The 14284-nt window shown below is 40.0% G+C and overlaps 1 protein-coding gene across 11 annotated transcripts in view; it reads right to left on the reverse strand.

Moving 5' to 3' along the window:
* Nucleotides 1-8687: 8687 nt before the first annotated feature.
* Nucleotides 8688-14284, reverse strand: part of LOC126199364 (protein polybromo-1) — a 355023-nt gene continuing 349426 nt past the window's right edge. For 10 of the 11 annotated variants that reach the window (XM_049936255.1, XM_049936256.1, XM_049936254.1 and 7 more), the window contains 3 exons: nucleotides 9518-9589; nucleotides 9324-9435; nucleotides 8688-9240 (listed from right to left, as the gene is read on the reverse strand). In XM_049936255.1, the coding sequence (XP_049792212.1) occupies nucleotides 9024-9240; nucleotides 9324-9435; nucleotides 9518-9589 (401 nt within the window). In that variant the 3' untranslated portion in view covers nucleotides 8688-9023. Of the gene's footprint in view, nucleotides 9241-9323; nucleotides 9436-9517; nucleotides 9590-14284 lie in introns of those variants that run through there. The other variant, XR_007540157.1, reaches the window with a different exon arrangement.

Genomic DNA, 14284 nt, shown 5'->3' on the forward strand with positions numbered 1-14284 from the left:
TTCATCACATGTCATCCGCCCTGATGCCAACCACTCTGGACCAGGGCCTGTCCCCACAGGCGCCACCCAGCTGTAGCAGAGGCCACCTGGCAGGATGGCCGTTGCCGGGAGTCCCGATGCCCCAGGGGGATGAGCATCTACCCCTTGGCATATGTTGGCAGTTAATGGTGCATGTGTCAGCAGAGCGATCCCTGTGTGGTCAGGGGGCTACAACCAACAGCGTACATGGTGGGCCCACCACAATGGACTGGCTACCATGCTGCATATCAAATGCAAAGAAGTCCATGGTAATCGTCGACACACAAATCGACACTGCATAGTGGATGGTGGAAAATGGACCCACAAAGGTGTCCTTGCCCAAGGGATGGAGAATGGGCAGGTCTGCAATTCAACGATGAGAAAGTTGGCAAAAGATCTCAATGCACGATGGACACAATGCACCTTGTAAGGTGCCCTTCCCCAATTGGCTCGCTCTTTGGGAAAATTTTTAAGAATGGAGATCAAATCCTACAGGGGAACATCACAAAGGCCAAAACGTGGGAAACTCCTTTTAGTCGCCTCGTACAACAGACAGGAATACATTGGGCCTATTCCAACCCCTGGACCCGCTGGGGAGGGTGGGGAATCTTGCACTGTTTGGCAGCAATATGTTAAGTCATAGTAATCACTATGTTGTTGAGGATGTGAAGATCTGCATTTGCAGTAATTTGACCAGTGGATGTAATGATAGTATCAGCTGAATATCATGATGCAGCCACGCAAATCATAATGAAAGCTTCCCATGCTTCACTATTGGAAGTAAGTAGGCCAGATTGTAGTCTCCTTTTGGGATTCTACATAGGTAAACCAATCTACACTCCTGGAAATGGAAAAAAGAACACATTGACACCGGTGTGTCAGACCCACCATACTTGCTCCGGACACTGCGAGAGGGCTGTACAAGCAATGATCACACGCACGGCACAGCGGACACACCAGGAACCGCGGTGTTGGCCGTCGAATGGCGCTAGCTGCGCAGCATTTGTGCACCGCCGCCGTCAGTGTCAGCCAGTTTGCCGTGGCATACGGAGCTCCATCGCAGTCTTTAACACTGGTAGCATGCCGCGACAGCGTGGACGTGAACCGTATGTGCAGTTGACGGACTTTGAGCGAGGGCGTACAGTGGGCATGCGGGAGGCCTGGTGGACGTACCGCTGAATTGCTCAACACGTGGGGCGTGAGGTCTCCACAGTACATCGATGTTGTCGCCAGTGGTCGGCGGAAGGTGCACGTGCCCGTCGACCTGGAACCGGACCGCAGAGACGCACGGATGCACGCCAAGACCGTAGGATCCTACGCAGTGCCGTAGGGGACCGCACCGCCACTTCCCAGCAAATTAGGGACACTGTTGCTCCTGGGGTATCGGCGAGGACCATTCGCAACCGTCTCCATGAAGCTGGGCTACGGTCCCGCACACCATTAGGCCGTCTTCCGCTCACGCCCCAACATCGTGCAGCCCGCCTCCAGTGGTGTCGCGACAGGCATGAATGGAGGGACGAATGGAGACGTGTCGTCTTCAGCGATGAGAGTCGCTTCTGCCTTGGTGCCAATGATGGTTGTATGCGTGTTTGGCGCCGTGCAGGTGAGCGCCACAATCAGGACTGCATACGACCGAGGCACACAGGGCCAACACCCGGCATCATGGTGTGGGGAGCGATCTCCTACACTGGCCGTACACCACTGGTGATCGTCGAGGGGACACTGAATAGTGCACGGTACATCCAAACCGTCATGGAACCCATCGTTCTACCATTCCTAGACCGGCAAGGGAACTTGCTGTTCCAACAGGACAATGCACGTCCGCATGTATCCCGTGCCACCCAACGTGCTCTAGAAGGTGTAAGTCAACTACCCTGGCCAGCAAGATCTCCGAATCTGTCCCCCATTGAGCATGTTTGGGACTGGATGAAGCGTCGTCTCACGCGGTCTGCACGTCCAGCACGAACGCTGGTCCAACTGAGGCGCCAGGTGGAAATGGCATGGCAAGCCGTTCCACAGGACTACATCCAGCATCTCTACGATCGTCTCCATGGGAGAATAGCAGCCTGCATTGCTGCGAAAGGTGGATATACACTGTACTAGTGCCGACATTGTGCATGCTCTGTTGCCTGTGTCTATCTATGTGCCTGTGGTTCTGTCAGTGTGATCATGTGATGTATCTGACCCCAGGAATGTGTCAATAAAGTTTCCCCTTCCTGGGACAATGAATTCACGGTGTTCTTATTTCAATTTCCAGGAGTGTATTTGTAGGAGACAATGTACACGATAATTCACTGGACCATACAACATTCATCCAGTCACCAAGTGTCCAGGCTTTATAATGATGGCACCATTACTTGTGCAGCTTTGTAGCGGTTTCTACTAATAAGGGTTTCACAACTGCAAAAAAATGTTCAAATGTGTGTGAAATCTTATGGGACTTAACTGATAAGGTCATCAGTCCCTAAGCTTACACACTACTTAACCTAAATTATCCTAAGGACAAACACACACACCCATGCCCGAGGGAGGACTCGAACCTCCACCGGGACCAGCCGCACAGCCCATGACTGCAGTGCCTTAGACCGTTCGGCTAATCCCGCACGGCTTTCACAACTGTAGCCCTTCCACATATGTTAGCCTTTTGAAGTTCCCGGCGTACTGTTTTTGTCGACACAACATTATGCAAACGACTGATTAGTTCTGCCATAACTTTTCTCATGGTAGTTTCACGTTGTCTGGCCACAACCATTATTAATGCTTGTCGATCTCTGCCAATTAGCTTCAGTTTTCACACACTGTCTCTCTTTGCAAATGATGTTTTACCACATTTTGTGTATGGTGTTATGTTATTACTGTGAATACTGTAGCTTGTCCCCCCCCCCCCCTTTTTTTTCATGCCAGCTTACAGTAAGTTACACTATATTGCATAGTGTTCATATTATTTTGTCCATCCCGTATATGTCCCTTACAATACTGTGTCTAGTGAACTCTTGCTACTTAATCACAAAAACACATTTCATCAAGAAATGTGCCTTCTGTTAAAACATCACAATCAAGGTGTGTGTGGCACCATCATTCAGTACACAATTTAACACACAATATTTGTGTCCAATTTTATCTCATTTTTTACTGTTCTTACCTATAACTAATAGTTTTATCCATACATTATCATTTTTATACATACATCACTGCAAATTGCTTTTATCTCACTATCATGTTACACAAGTCATCTGCAACTTGTGCATCATTTTTACTTACCTTATGCCTTCTCATCAATAGAGTCTTATAACATTTTTATATATTCAGTTCTTGCCTGCTGCGCTCCACTGTACAGTTTCTGGGTTTCAATGTTTACACAACTTCCGAGTTCATGTCTTGTAAGAAACTTACCACTTGTTTCACTAATTTATACAATTTCTTTCTCTTTTCTTCCCTCAAGTGTAACATAATAGTCTTACAGTTCTGAAACATCAGTTTTCAACAATGAATAATTCAGCAAAACTTGTGCCTAACATCACGAGGAAGTCAATAATTTAAAATACTCGGAGGGTATGCAATGAAAACAAAAGCAAAACGAGGATAATTGAATGTAGTCGAATTAAGTTGAGTGATGCTGAGGGAATTAGATTAGGAAACGAGACACTTAAAGTAGTAAAGGAGTTTTGCTATTTGGGGAGGAAAATAACTGATGGTGGTCGAAGAAGAGAGGATATAAAATGTAGACTGGCAATGGCAAGGAAAGGGTTTCTGAAGAAGAAAAATTTGTTAACATCGAGTATAGATATAAATGTCAGTAAGTCGTTTCTGAAAGTATTTGTATGGAGTGTAGCCATGTATGGAAGTGAAACGTGGACGATAAATAGTTTAGACAAGAAGAGAATAGAAGCTTTCGAAATGTGGTGCTACAGAAGAATGCTGAAGATTGGGTGGGTAGATCACATAACTAATGATGAGGTATTGAATAGAATTGGGAGAAGAGGAGTTTGTGGCACAACTTTACTAGAAGAAGGGATCGGTTGGTAGGACATGTTCTGAGGCATCAAGGGATCACCAATTTAGTACTGGAGGGCAGCGTGGAGGGTAAAAATCGTAGAGGGAGACCAAGAGATGAATACACTAAGCAGATTCAGAAGGATGTAGGCAGCAGTAGGTCCTGGGAGATGAAGAGGCTTGCACAGGATGGAGTAGCATGGAGAGCTGCATCAAACCAGTCTCAGGACTGAAGACCACAACAACAACAACAACAACAACAACAACAATTATTCGTGTTTACTAATCAAACTCATAAATACAGAAATCAAAACTGTTCTCATGAAATTAATTTGTGAATAAGGACAACCGTCAGCCACAGAATGGAATGACGACAATGAAACACTCTGCCAGACAGAGAGTTGAACCACGATTTCCAACCTATCACAAGCAGTAGCCTTACCACTTTGCTATCCATGCATGACTCACAGCCAGACCCAAACTTCCACGTCTCATCAACCATGCATCTACAACCTGTAGTCTTACATCCATTATGTATATTCCTGTTCATTTCAGACACTGTACTTGAAAGTCGCTTGCCCGGTATCGGCAGATAAATATGATATGCATACATGCATGTCCAAAGGAACTTTGCATCGTAATCAGAATAACTTAACACTGCAATATCACAAAACTGTTCAAGTGATTTTAAAGGAAACTGAAGACTGTGAAGACTAAGACTGACGATAACAATATTAAAGATAAATGGCATGAGTACAAACTAAACACCATACAGAGTAAACACTGAGCAGTGGATAGGCAGCACATAAACAACACTTTGGACAGAAGAATTTATCTTTGTGTACCTGTGTATGGGGTCAGGAAAGAGGGGGTATGAAAGGGAGGTGCCCTAATTACACAAGTAAAAGAGATACAATTTTCATTTGTTTGTGACCAGAAATATTAACCTAAACTAAAAATCATTACCTTCCAATATCATCAATCAACGACCTTCTGAGATATGATCTTTCCTTCAACTATTGATGTTGATCTTCTATTGCTCGTATATAAACAGCCTTCACCATTGACAATGTCAAATAATTGGCACACCAGTTACTCCATTTTAACAATTATATGTGCTAAGGCACCTCAGAAGCACTTGAAAATGATAGCAAAATAAAGAGATAATCACACAACAGTGACCTGGGAAAAAGTTGACGTTAATTAATTATTTTCCATTATGCTATGTTTTCCATTCCTGCACTATCAACATCAATTCAGGTTACTTATGAGATCATCACTACCAGCTTTCCTTCACATAAGCACCATCATTTTAGCCAAGATAGAGTAGAGTACATGGCAATCAGCATTCACTCTAGCAAGATATGCATGTTCAATCCACACATGCTAAGAATCATGCATCAACAATGCAAACATATGTTTAAATAATGTTCACATTATCAAGATTATGCACTCAAAGAGGAGAAGCAATAAATGCTTTCAGTGAAAAATATCCAGAAGCCAATACCAGCAAAAGCAATCTGTCTTATCTTCAATCGATCTACTCAATTACAGTTATTTCACACATGACCATTCTCCTTCCCATACACTTCAGTCATAAAATTCACATGCTGTCTGCTCTTTCTACTCTCATACTCCACTTTTTGCCTTGTCCATTTAACTAATCCTTTATTCTGTTGTTATTTTTTGCCCTGTTATCAGTAATTCTCCCTAAGTCATGTTCTCTTCCAGTAGATTTAAATTTCTTCTTTAGTGATTCTTTTGTTTTGCTTTGTCCAGTGAGGTTGCATATGTATGTCTTTCTTATTGAAAGCAGAAAGCAATCAAATCTATAGTGAAATTATGTCCACTACTTATCACTTTTAAGATAATATTCATACTATTTTACACAACTGTTCAAATCCCTGACCACACATTTCAAGGCTGTAAGTCTCAAGGAGTGAAAAATAAAAATCATATTAAATTAATGTTTCTTGTATTCCATTCTTCTAAAGTATTGGCATCATACTGCCAATAAACAATATTCCATATTTCTGTCTGATGTGGAGATCCACTTCTTTCTTGAACAAACTGATGCACAATAAAACAATCACTAGAGACTGGATTATATGCATTTGCATGTTGCATATGCTTTTGTATATTTGGCTGCTTTTCACCGCTAACCGAGAGCCACTGTCTAACGAAATCATTACAGAAGATGAACAGGAACAGGCAGATAAGAGTCAATGGTCCTTTGACACCCCCCCACCCGGTTAATCCCGCCGCTGTCATACTGTATGCGTCGGCAACAATTAAATTAAACTATCCAAGTCTTTAGTCGCTCGTCCATTTTTTCAGTTTTGCTTTCTATTTACTTGTACACAGTGGAATGTGTTTACGATGTGTAGCGTGTAACATGTTGGGCTTCATGCCACCTGGAAAAAGAAATTTAGTTTCGTGGATAGCTGACTAACCTGGAATATATACACATGATGGAATTGTTTTATATTGTTGAGTTTGCGAGAAATCGTTTCAGGCAAAAAAGAAGTTTCAAATACACCAGCACGTCAAGACAAGTCTTCATATCACAGGAATGCAGAAGAATGGATCACAACAAAACCTCTGAGAAAAGCAAGTTGCAATAGCAGGGATTTGCCCAAAGGTAACCAAAAAAGTCGGTCTAACATAATTCTGTGTGAAGTATTCATTGCAAACAATATTCCTCTTCACAAACTTACAAACCCTATCCTCAAAGCCTTCTTGCGCAAATATTGCTTGAATCCAAATATACCAGATGAATTGACACCGCGTAAAAATTGCATACCAACAATTTAAGTAAATGTTCTGGAAGAAATACGCAATGAACTCAAGGACAGCATTATCCGGATTTCTGTTGACAAAACTACTGACACTTGTGGCCATTAGGTTGGAAATATAATTGTTGGTGCTTTGAAATAAGAGCCTTCTTCTTCCTATTTAGTGGCCTGCAAAGAACTTGACAAAGTAAATCATTCTACTATCACCAGATTTGTAAAGGAGGATATTAGAAAAATATTTCCAGAATCTTCTGCAGATGAAAGAGTGTTTGTGTTTATTTCTGATGCTGCTCCCTATATAACCCAAGCAGGGAAAGCCCTCTGAATATTTTATCCCAATTTGATTCATGTGGTGCTTTGCTCGTGGAGTACATCGCCTGAAGAAGTATGTTCCACATTTGTGAATGTAAATAAACTGATTTCATCCACAAAGGAAATGTTACTAAAGGCTTCCGCTCGCATCAAGACCTGCAAAGAAAAACTACCGAATGTGCCTTTACCTCCCGAACCAGTGGTAACTCGTTGGGGCACGGGGTCGAAGATGTGTTGTTTTACAATGAACATTACGAGGGCATTACACGGGTAGTAAACTACTTCGATAGTGCACAGGCTTTGGCAGTTTGCCAGTGCAAGGAAGCTTTTAATTATACCAGTATTAAAAAAAGACATTGCTGTGCTTAGCACTCATTTTTCCCATATACCTGCAAGTATTAAAAAGCTTGAAACTGAAGGTTTGGTGCTGAATGAATCTAGTCAGTTAATGAATAAAATTATTCTAGTGTACTCCTCATTGCTAGAGGTATTGCCAAGAAAACTTAAAGGAAAGTTTGAAAACATTTTAAACAATGACCCAGGCTTTGAACCCTTGTGCCAAATTGATAGTTTTATTAATGGGACAGTGAACTTTTGCCAGAAACAATAAGTGCCAACATATCGGCCAAATTCAAATACTGCCCATTTACCTCAGTTGATGTAGAATGGTCCTTTTCTGCTTATAAAAATGTTTGGAGTGATCGAAGACAGAATCTTACTACCAAGCATTTGGAACAGTACTTGGCCGTTTATGTTTACAATAGTAGAAAAATGTAAAATAAATTGTAAGTAATGCTTTGGTCCAATAGTATTAATTAATGAGTTAATGCTGTTCAAAACAAAGTCATGATTATATGTTGTTTTTTAAGCAAAATATTACAGAGTATTTGAGTGTGTCCCTCTACGTGCAATATATCTCGAAGTTGGTCCGGTACATACTGATTGTTTCGCTGTGACTCACTTGCAACACATCCGCTTGTTAGCGACAACAATAGCAAAGGAGGAACAATTCTTGAAACATGGTATGCATCCCTATTTTGCAAATTTTTGGCATATAATCCCAGAAAGGCCCCCTTCCTAACCTCTACCAGTAAGTATTCAGAAAATGATGTCAGCATTCCAAATGTACCGATTTGTCGTGTGGCCGGTGCTCTTCGTCTTAACCGATATGCACAGGTTCGACTTTGAGATATAATACATGCAGTAACTACCATGTTTGTTTGTTTTTTAATTATTATTATTTGATCTTGCATATTTCAACACCTTTTATGCATTTTTCATGCATATTTTAAGGCTTCTATGATGCATATAATCCGGTCTCTAGTAATCATAATAGTCACACACTTTTTGAAGAGGCAGAAAGCCTGGCCAGTACCCACTCAATTCAGAAACTTACCAGGAAACAAAGTAGAGGCCAGCCTTTGTCTCTCTGTAAGTCTGACAATTTTCTCAATTTTTTGAGTTGGATTTTCTGAATTATGTTTCTCCAAATAAGAGAAAGCTATACACCAAGCAATTCTGTTCAAAAACAAAGAGAGAGAGAGAGAGAGAGAGAGAGAGAGAACAATCTACCATATAAACAATGTTTTATTTAGTGATGAGGCACAGTTGACTCACAAACTTTGAGGAACAATGTACAAAACTTTTATATAAAACAAATATGAAGATGATTTTTCACATACTGGAAATGATTGTAGTTGGTCACACATATACTTAATATGCTATGAAGACAAACACTCACAAAATTCTTAAATACTCAAGACCATTCATCAATGAATTAATTAACATCATACCACAGTTTTAAAATTTGAATAAAAAATATTCAAAAATATATAGACTACAGACATTTAAAACAGTATATGATACTGAGCCAAATTCTGACTTATTTATGAAGACAAACTATACTCAGATCACTTTGCTAATGCCAAGAGCATCACGTAACATAAAATCCCTCAGCGTCCACAGTGCATTGATAACATTTCCATGGTTGCCAACACCATTACCCAACCAGTGCACAGGTAACCTATTGGGATCTTGAACACTTGTGTTTTCTGGTGTAGAATCCAACTGTTTGTTCCAGTTGCTAATATATTTATTATCCACATTCAGTCCTTCTATATACCTGCAATATCATAAAAGAAAAACAATGAAAAAAATTCATAGTATGTAACATAACAAAAAAAAAGAATCAGGTAAAGCACTCACTTGATGTATGCCTCTGAATGTAGAAGCCTTTGAGGACGGGGTGGAACAGGTACAAATATTGGTTCCACTGGTTTCTGGATAGTGCCTACTGATGAGACAGACTGTCCACCTACTGCGTGAATTAACAAAATATTAGTGGAACTATAAAGTAGTCTATGTAAATCAGTGAGAGAGCTGAACAAACATTATGGTACCTGAAGGCTGTGTATGTGGTGATGGTGTTTCCCTTGAATAATTCTGATGTGCAGTCTGAGACTGATTAACCACTGTGAAAAAAAGAAAACAAATTACTGCAGCATATTATGAATACAAGCACAAAATTTATATGTAAGATGTAAAACAATCTGTCTACAAAAGAATGTTTAGCACTACTGGAGCAAGCTGTATCAATACGGTTGTAATAGAAATACACAAGGAGTTTGATGATTAAAAATAAAGCCAATGAAAATGCAAGTGAAACAATGACACAGGTAGTGCAAAGCAATGTATTAAAATTGTTAGTGATAGCACACACAAAAACAACCACCACAAAAATACAATGGTATAAATGGCATCATAAGAAAGAGGTAATGAAAAATGCAGCAGCAAATTAACTTGTATTTACATGCGCATTTAATCCCATTTTCTCTTTGCTTATGTAAGTTGCTAAAACAAATAACTAACCATTGAGCAAGCTGTTGAATGAAACATACACAATTCCTTTGAAAAACAGAATTCATAACAATAAAAAATGAAGTGGAAAGATGTATTTAGTATACTGTACCAGCAAATCTCTTCTGCATCGTCATTTATATTATATGTAACACCGAACTACTTATCTGAATAGATATCGCGCAGTTTGCCCGTTACAATACAACCATTCACAGTTCCGCAACTCAAACAGAAAATATAATTATGCCATGAAAAAGGAATGATGGCAAGCAGGAAATATAACGAGGTGAATAGGTGAACAGTGGGCCATGGGAATATTTCATTGGACCGCAAGACTTATGAGAGAACCAAGATAATGACCTCAAGGTAAGTGATGGATGACATTAGAAGATTAGATGGTTAAGCATTTAGTGAAACGTTATAAAATCAAATGTTTAACTTAATCAGCCACGTGCAGAACTTTTTAAAAAGGATGCAACTGCTTTGGATGAGATAAAGATCTATCACATTACACCGGAAATGAAACAGTAACAACAATATTATGTAGAACCTGATAGTTCAGGACAAATAAAGAAAAGAAAAGTCAATTTCATCTGCTGGAAAGATTACTGTCAATGCCTTCTGGGATACTAGAAAAATTATTTTCACTCAGTACCCTCAAATGGTAAAGTAATAACTGGTGAATACTATACAAGACTTCTGGACCAGACGGATGAAAAATATGAGAGGAGAGAAATAACACAGGTACTTTGACAACAAGATAGCTATTGCGATTAGTAAGAATTTTTTGCTATATCCACACCATTCCCCCATATTTGGCATCCTCTGACTTTTACTATCACTCACACTTCAAAAAATTTGTAGCTGGGAAACATTTTGAGTCCAAAAAAGAAATTATAACTGTTGTAGATAGATACTTTATAGTCTTCCTATAATATATTTGAAGTATGGAATCTACTCATAGTGAGAAAAAGATAGAGAGAGATTAAGGCACATACAGAGACATTTAGACAAAATTTTTTTCCATCATTCAATACACAAAAGGAATAAGAAAGAAAACTGATAATATCGGTACAATGTGCCCTCCACTATGCAGACTGCAGTTGCTTGTGGATTATTTATGAAGCTGTATTAACTTCTATGGTTCTGATTAGTTCTTTTCTATAGGCACATAGTAATTCTATAAGCATTTTGTTCGGGTGTTGCTGTATATTACCTTCTTTTTTTAGACACAGTTCCAAATATTTTACTAAAGATGGTATGACAGCAATGTAGAAATATAGAGTGTCACTCACCACATAGAAGATGCATTGAGTTGCATGCAGGCAAAATGAAAATGCTTCTTAAAACAATAAAGCACTGCTTCAAAAATAGGGAAAACACACACACACATTCACACAAAAATAGCTCACACATGCACGCCCACTGTCTCCAGGCACTAGCACCCGGCTCAGTTGACGACTTAATTTTTCACAGTCTTTTCACTGTACCTGTCTGCAACTCAACATCTCCTCTATGCAGTAACAATTTATCCTTTCCATATTGAAGGTAGGGATATATGATACTCGTCTACATTTTGAGACAGGGTCACACTCATTTTTTGTGTAGATAATTGCATGTTGTCACTAATTCTAGAATTAATAGGGTACGCAGAGATTTCGACATTCCTTTTAAGCACATCTTAGTAATCATACTGGATATGCAGTACCACCCAGCTGGATATTTATTCTTTAACATTCATATTCACTGTATACTTCCTACTCATTCACTTCTATATACTCAAAATTAGCACACTGTGTGGCATGATCTGGTGTACTGTTACATACCTCTGTAACACGAATGTTCTGGTCAATAGCAGGAAGTCAAATTATTATAAATATCGCACACAGCACTCAAAGATAACAATTTTTTTGAAAATATAATTGGATGAATAAAAAAATCTAGGCACTAAATGGTGGCAGGAGAAAAAACACAAAAAAATTATAGAAATGTGTTAAGCTTTTGAAGGCAAGTGGCCCCTTCTTCTGGCAAAAGGGTTGAAGAGAAAAGAAAAGGGATAAAGGAAAAGGACTGACAAGGTTTAGGAAATGGGGAGTGTTGCAGAAAAGATGCCAAGAACCTGTCAGGGAAGACTTACTGCATGGGATGAGAAGGAAAGACTGATTGTTGGGGACTGCACTGGTGAGATTTGGAAACCTGAGAGCTTGAAGGTGGAACATAGAGTACTAAGCAAAACAGAGATTACTGAAAAAAATCAGGCAAGAGTTAATAAGAGCAGAAAGCCAATTGCAGTGTACATATGTTGGACAGATGGTGGAGGGCTAATTACTACTCAATCGGAAAATAAGAGATATAGAAAACTAAAAGGGAGTGAAGAAACATTATATTTACTTAAAAGAAATGCTGAGACCAAAGAAATTAATGTGGATTTTAGGGCAGGTGGATGGTGGGAACCAAGCACATGTTGTAACATGAGTTCCAACCTGCAGGGTTCTGAGAAACAAGAGGGAGAACCCAGGTGACACATGTGATGAAACTGGCATCAAGGTCACAAGTGTCATGTTGTAGAGAATGCTCAGCAACAGGATACTGTGTGTTGCCAGCATACACCCTCTGTGTATGTCCATTCATCCTGACTGGTAACTTGGTGGTAGTCATACCAATGCAGAAGGTCCAGCAATGTTTACAACAGCTGATACATGGCATGAGATTGCTTTCCTTCCAATAGCACATGTTTCACCAGTTACCTATCAGAATGGACTTCACTTCAGGCCATGATTTTATGAAGTCACAGCCTTGTTGAAGTAACTGATTATACATTCAAGACCACAATAGTGCAGAGTGACCAAAGGTGTACTCTCAAGTTGTTTTTTGGAGGGATCAGTAGTACCAGCAAATGCCAAGGCTACATGAAAGGAAACGTTTGACATGGAAAGGATGGCAACTGTCAAAACGTAAGTACTGTTGCTTGTTTGTAGGTTTAATGTGAACAGAAGTGTGTAGATGACCCTCAGTGATGATGAAGTCTACATCAAGGAAAGTGTCATGAGATCTGGAATAGGACAATGTGAAATTTAATTGGGATAATGTATTTAGAGATTCCAAAAATCTTAACATGTCAGCCTCACCATGAATCTATATGGCAAATATGTCATGAATATATCAAAACCAAACCAGGGACTGCAGTCTTATGGATTCCAGGATAGACCCCGCCAAACAACTCATAAAAAGATTGGCATAGGAAGGGGCCTGTTTCTCTAGTCCTTGCCCATGATTTTGGTTGAGGTAATGTTCAGCAACAGACAGACCAAGTACATGCAGAATGATGGTATAGAGGGAGGTTGCATCAATGGTCAGAGGCAAGGTGTGTGGTGGTAGTGGATGGCCACAGATTTCAGACGATCTAGGAAATGGTTGATTTCCTTAATATTGTAGAGAGGAGTCTTTGTACTATAGGCTGTGGATATTGGTCAACCAAAGCAAGCATACATACAAAGACTGTCCTAAAGTCAGCAACTACAGGACAGCGTTGGTGATTAGGTTTATGGATCTTAGGCAGGAGGTACAAGATGGCAGTGCATGGTGTGATTGGCGAAGGCAACACACACCATATCCTGTTGCAGACCATGGACTACAACCTGACAGTTGTGACACTGGTGCCTGTTTGACCACACATGCTCTCTGCACTCTCCCTCTCAAGTTTCTCAAGACTCTGCAGGTGGAAACTGGTATTACATGTGCTTGGATCTCACCATTCACCTGACCTAAATTTATGTAAATGTCTTAGTCTCAGCATTTCTTTTCAGTAACTATTCTGTTTCTTCACTTGCTTTTAGTTTTTTATATCTTTTATTTCCGGACCTGTCTATTCCCCCCACCCCCACCTGTCTAACACGTTTTAGCTATCTGCTCTCATTAGCTCTTCCATGACGTTTTTCAGTAATCTCTGTTTTGCTTATTACCCTATCTTCGGCTTTTAATCTCTCAGGTTTTCAAATCTTGTTCAGTGAAGTCCTTGACAATCTGTCTTTCCTTCTCACCCTGTGCTATGTGGTTAAGCCTCCCCTGACCCAAGGATCTGGGCAAATTTTTGATAGCTCTCCTAATTCTTAAACCTTGCTAGTCCTTTTCCTTCATACTTCTTCCTTTCCCTTCAACCATTCCGCCAGAAGAAGGAGCCACTGGCTCCAAAAGCTTGCACATTTCCATAACATTTAAATGTGTTCACTAATGCCACCACTTGGTGAGCAGACTTTTTATCTATCCATTTATATTACATACAGCATTCAGTCTTTCAATATGTTATTGTC

This window comes from Schistocerca nitens, chromosome 8 (genome assembly GCF_023898315.1).
Source record: "Schistocerca nitens isolate TAMUIC-IGC-003100 chromosome 8, iqSchNite1.1, whole genome shotgun sequence".
Taxonomy (NCBI): domain Eukaryota; kingdom Metazoa; phylum Arthropoda; class Insecta; order Orthoptera; family Acrididae; genus Schistocerca; species Schistocerca nitens.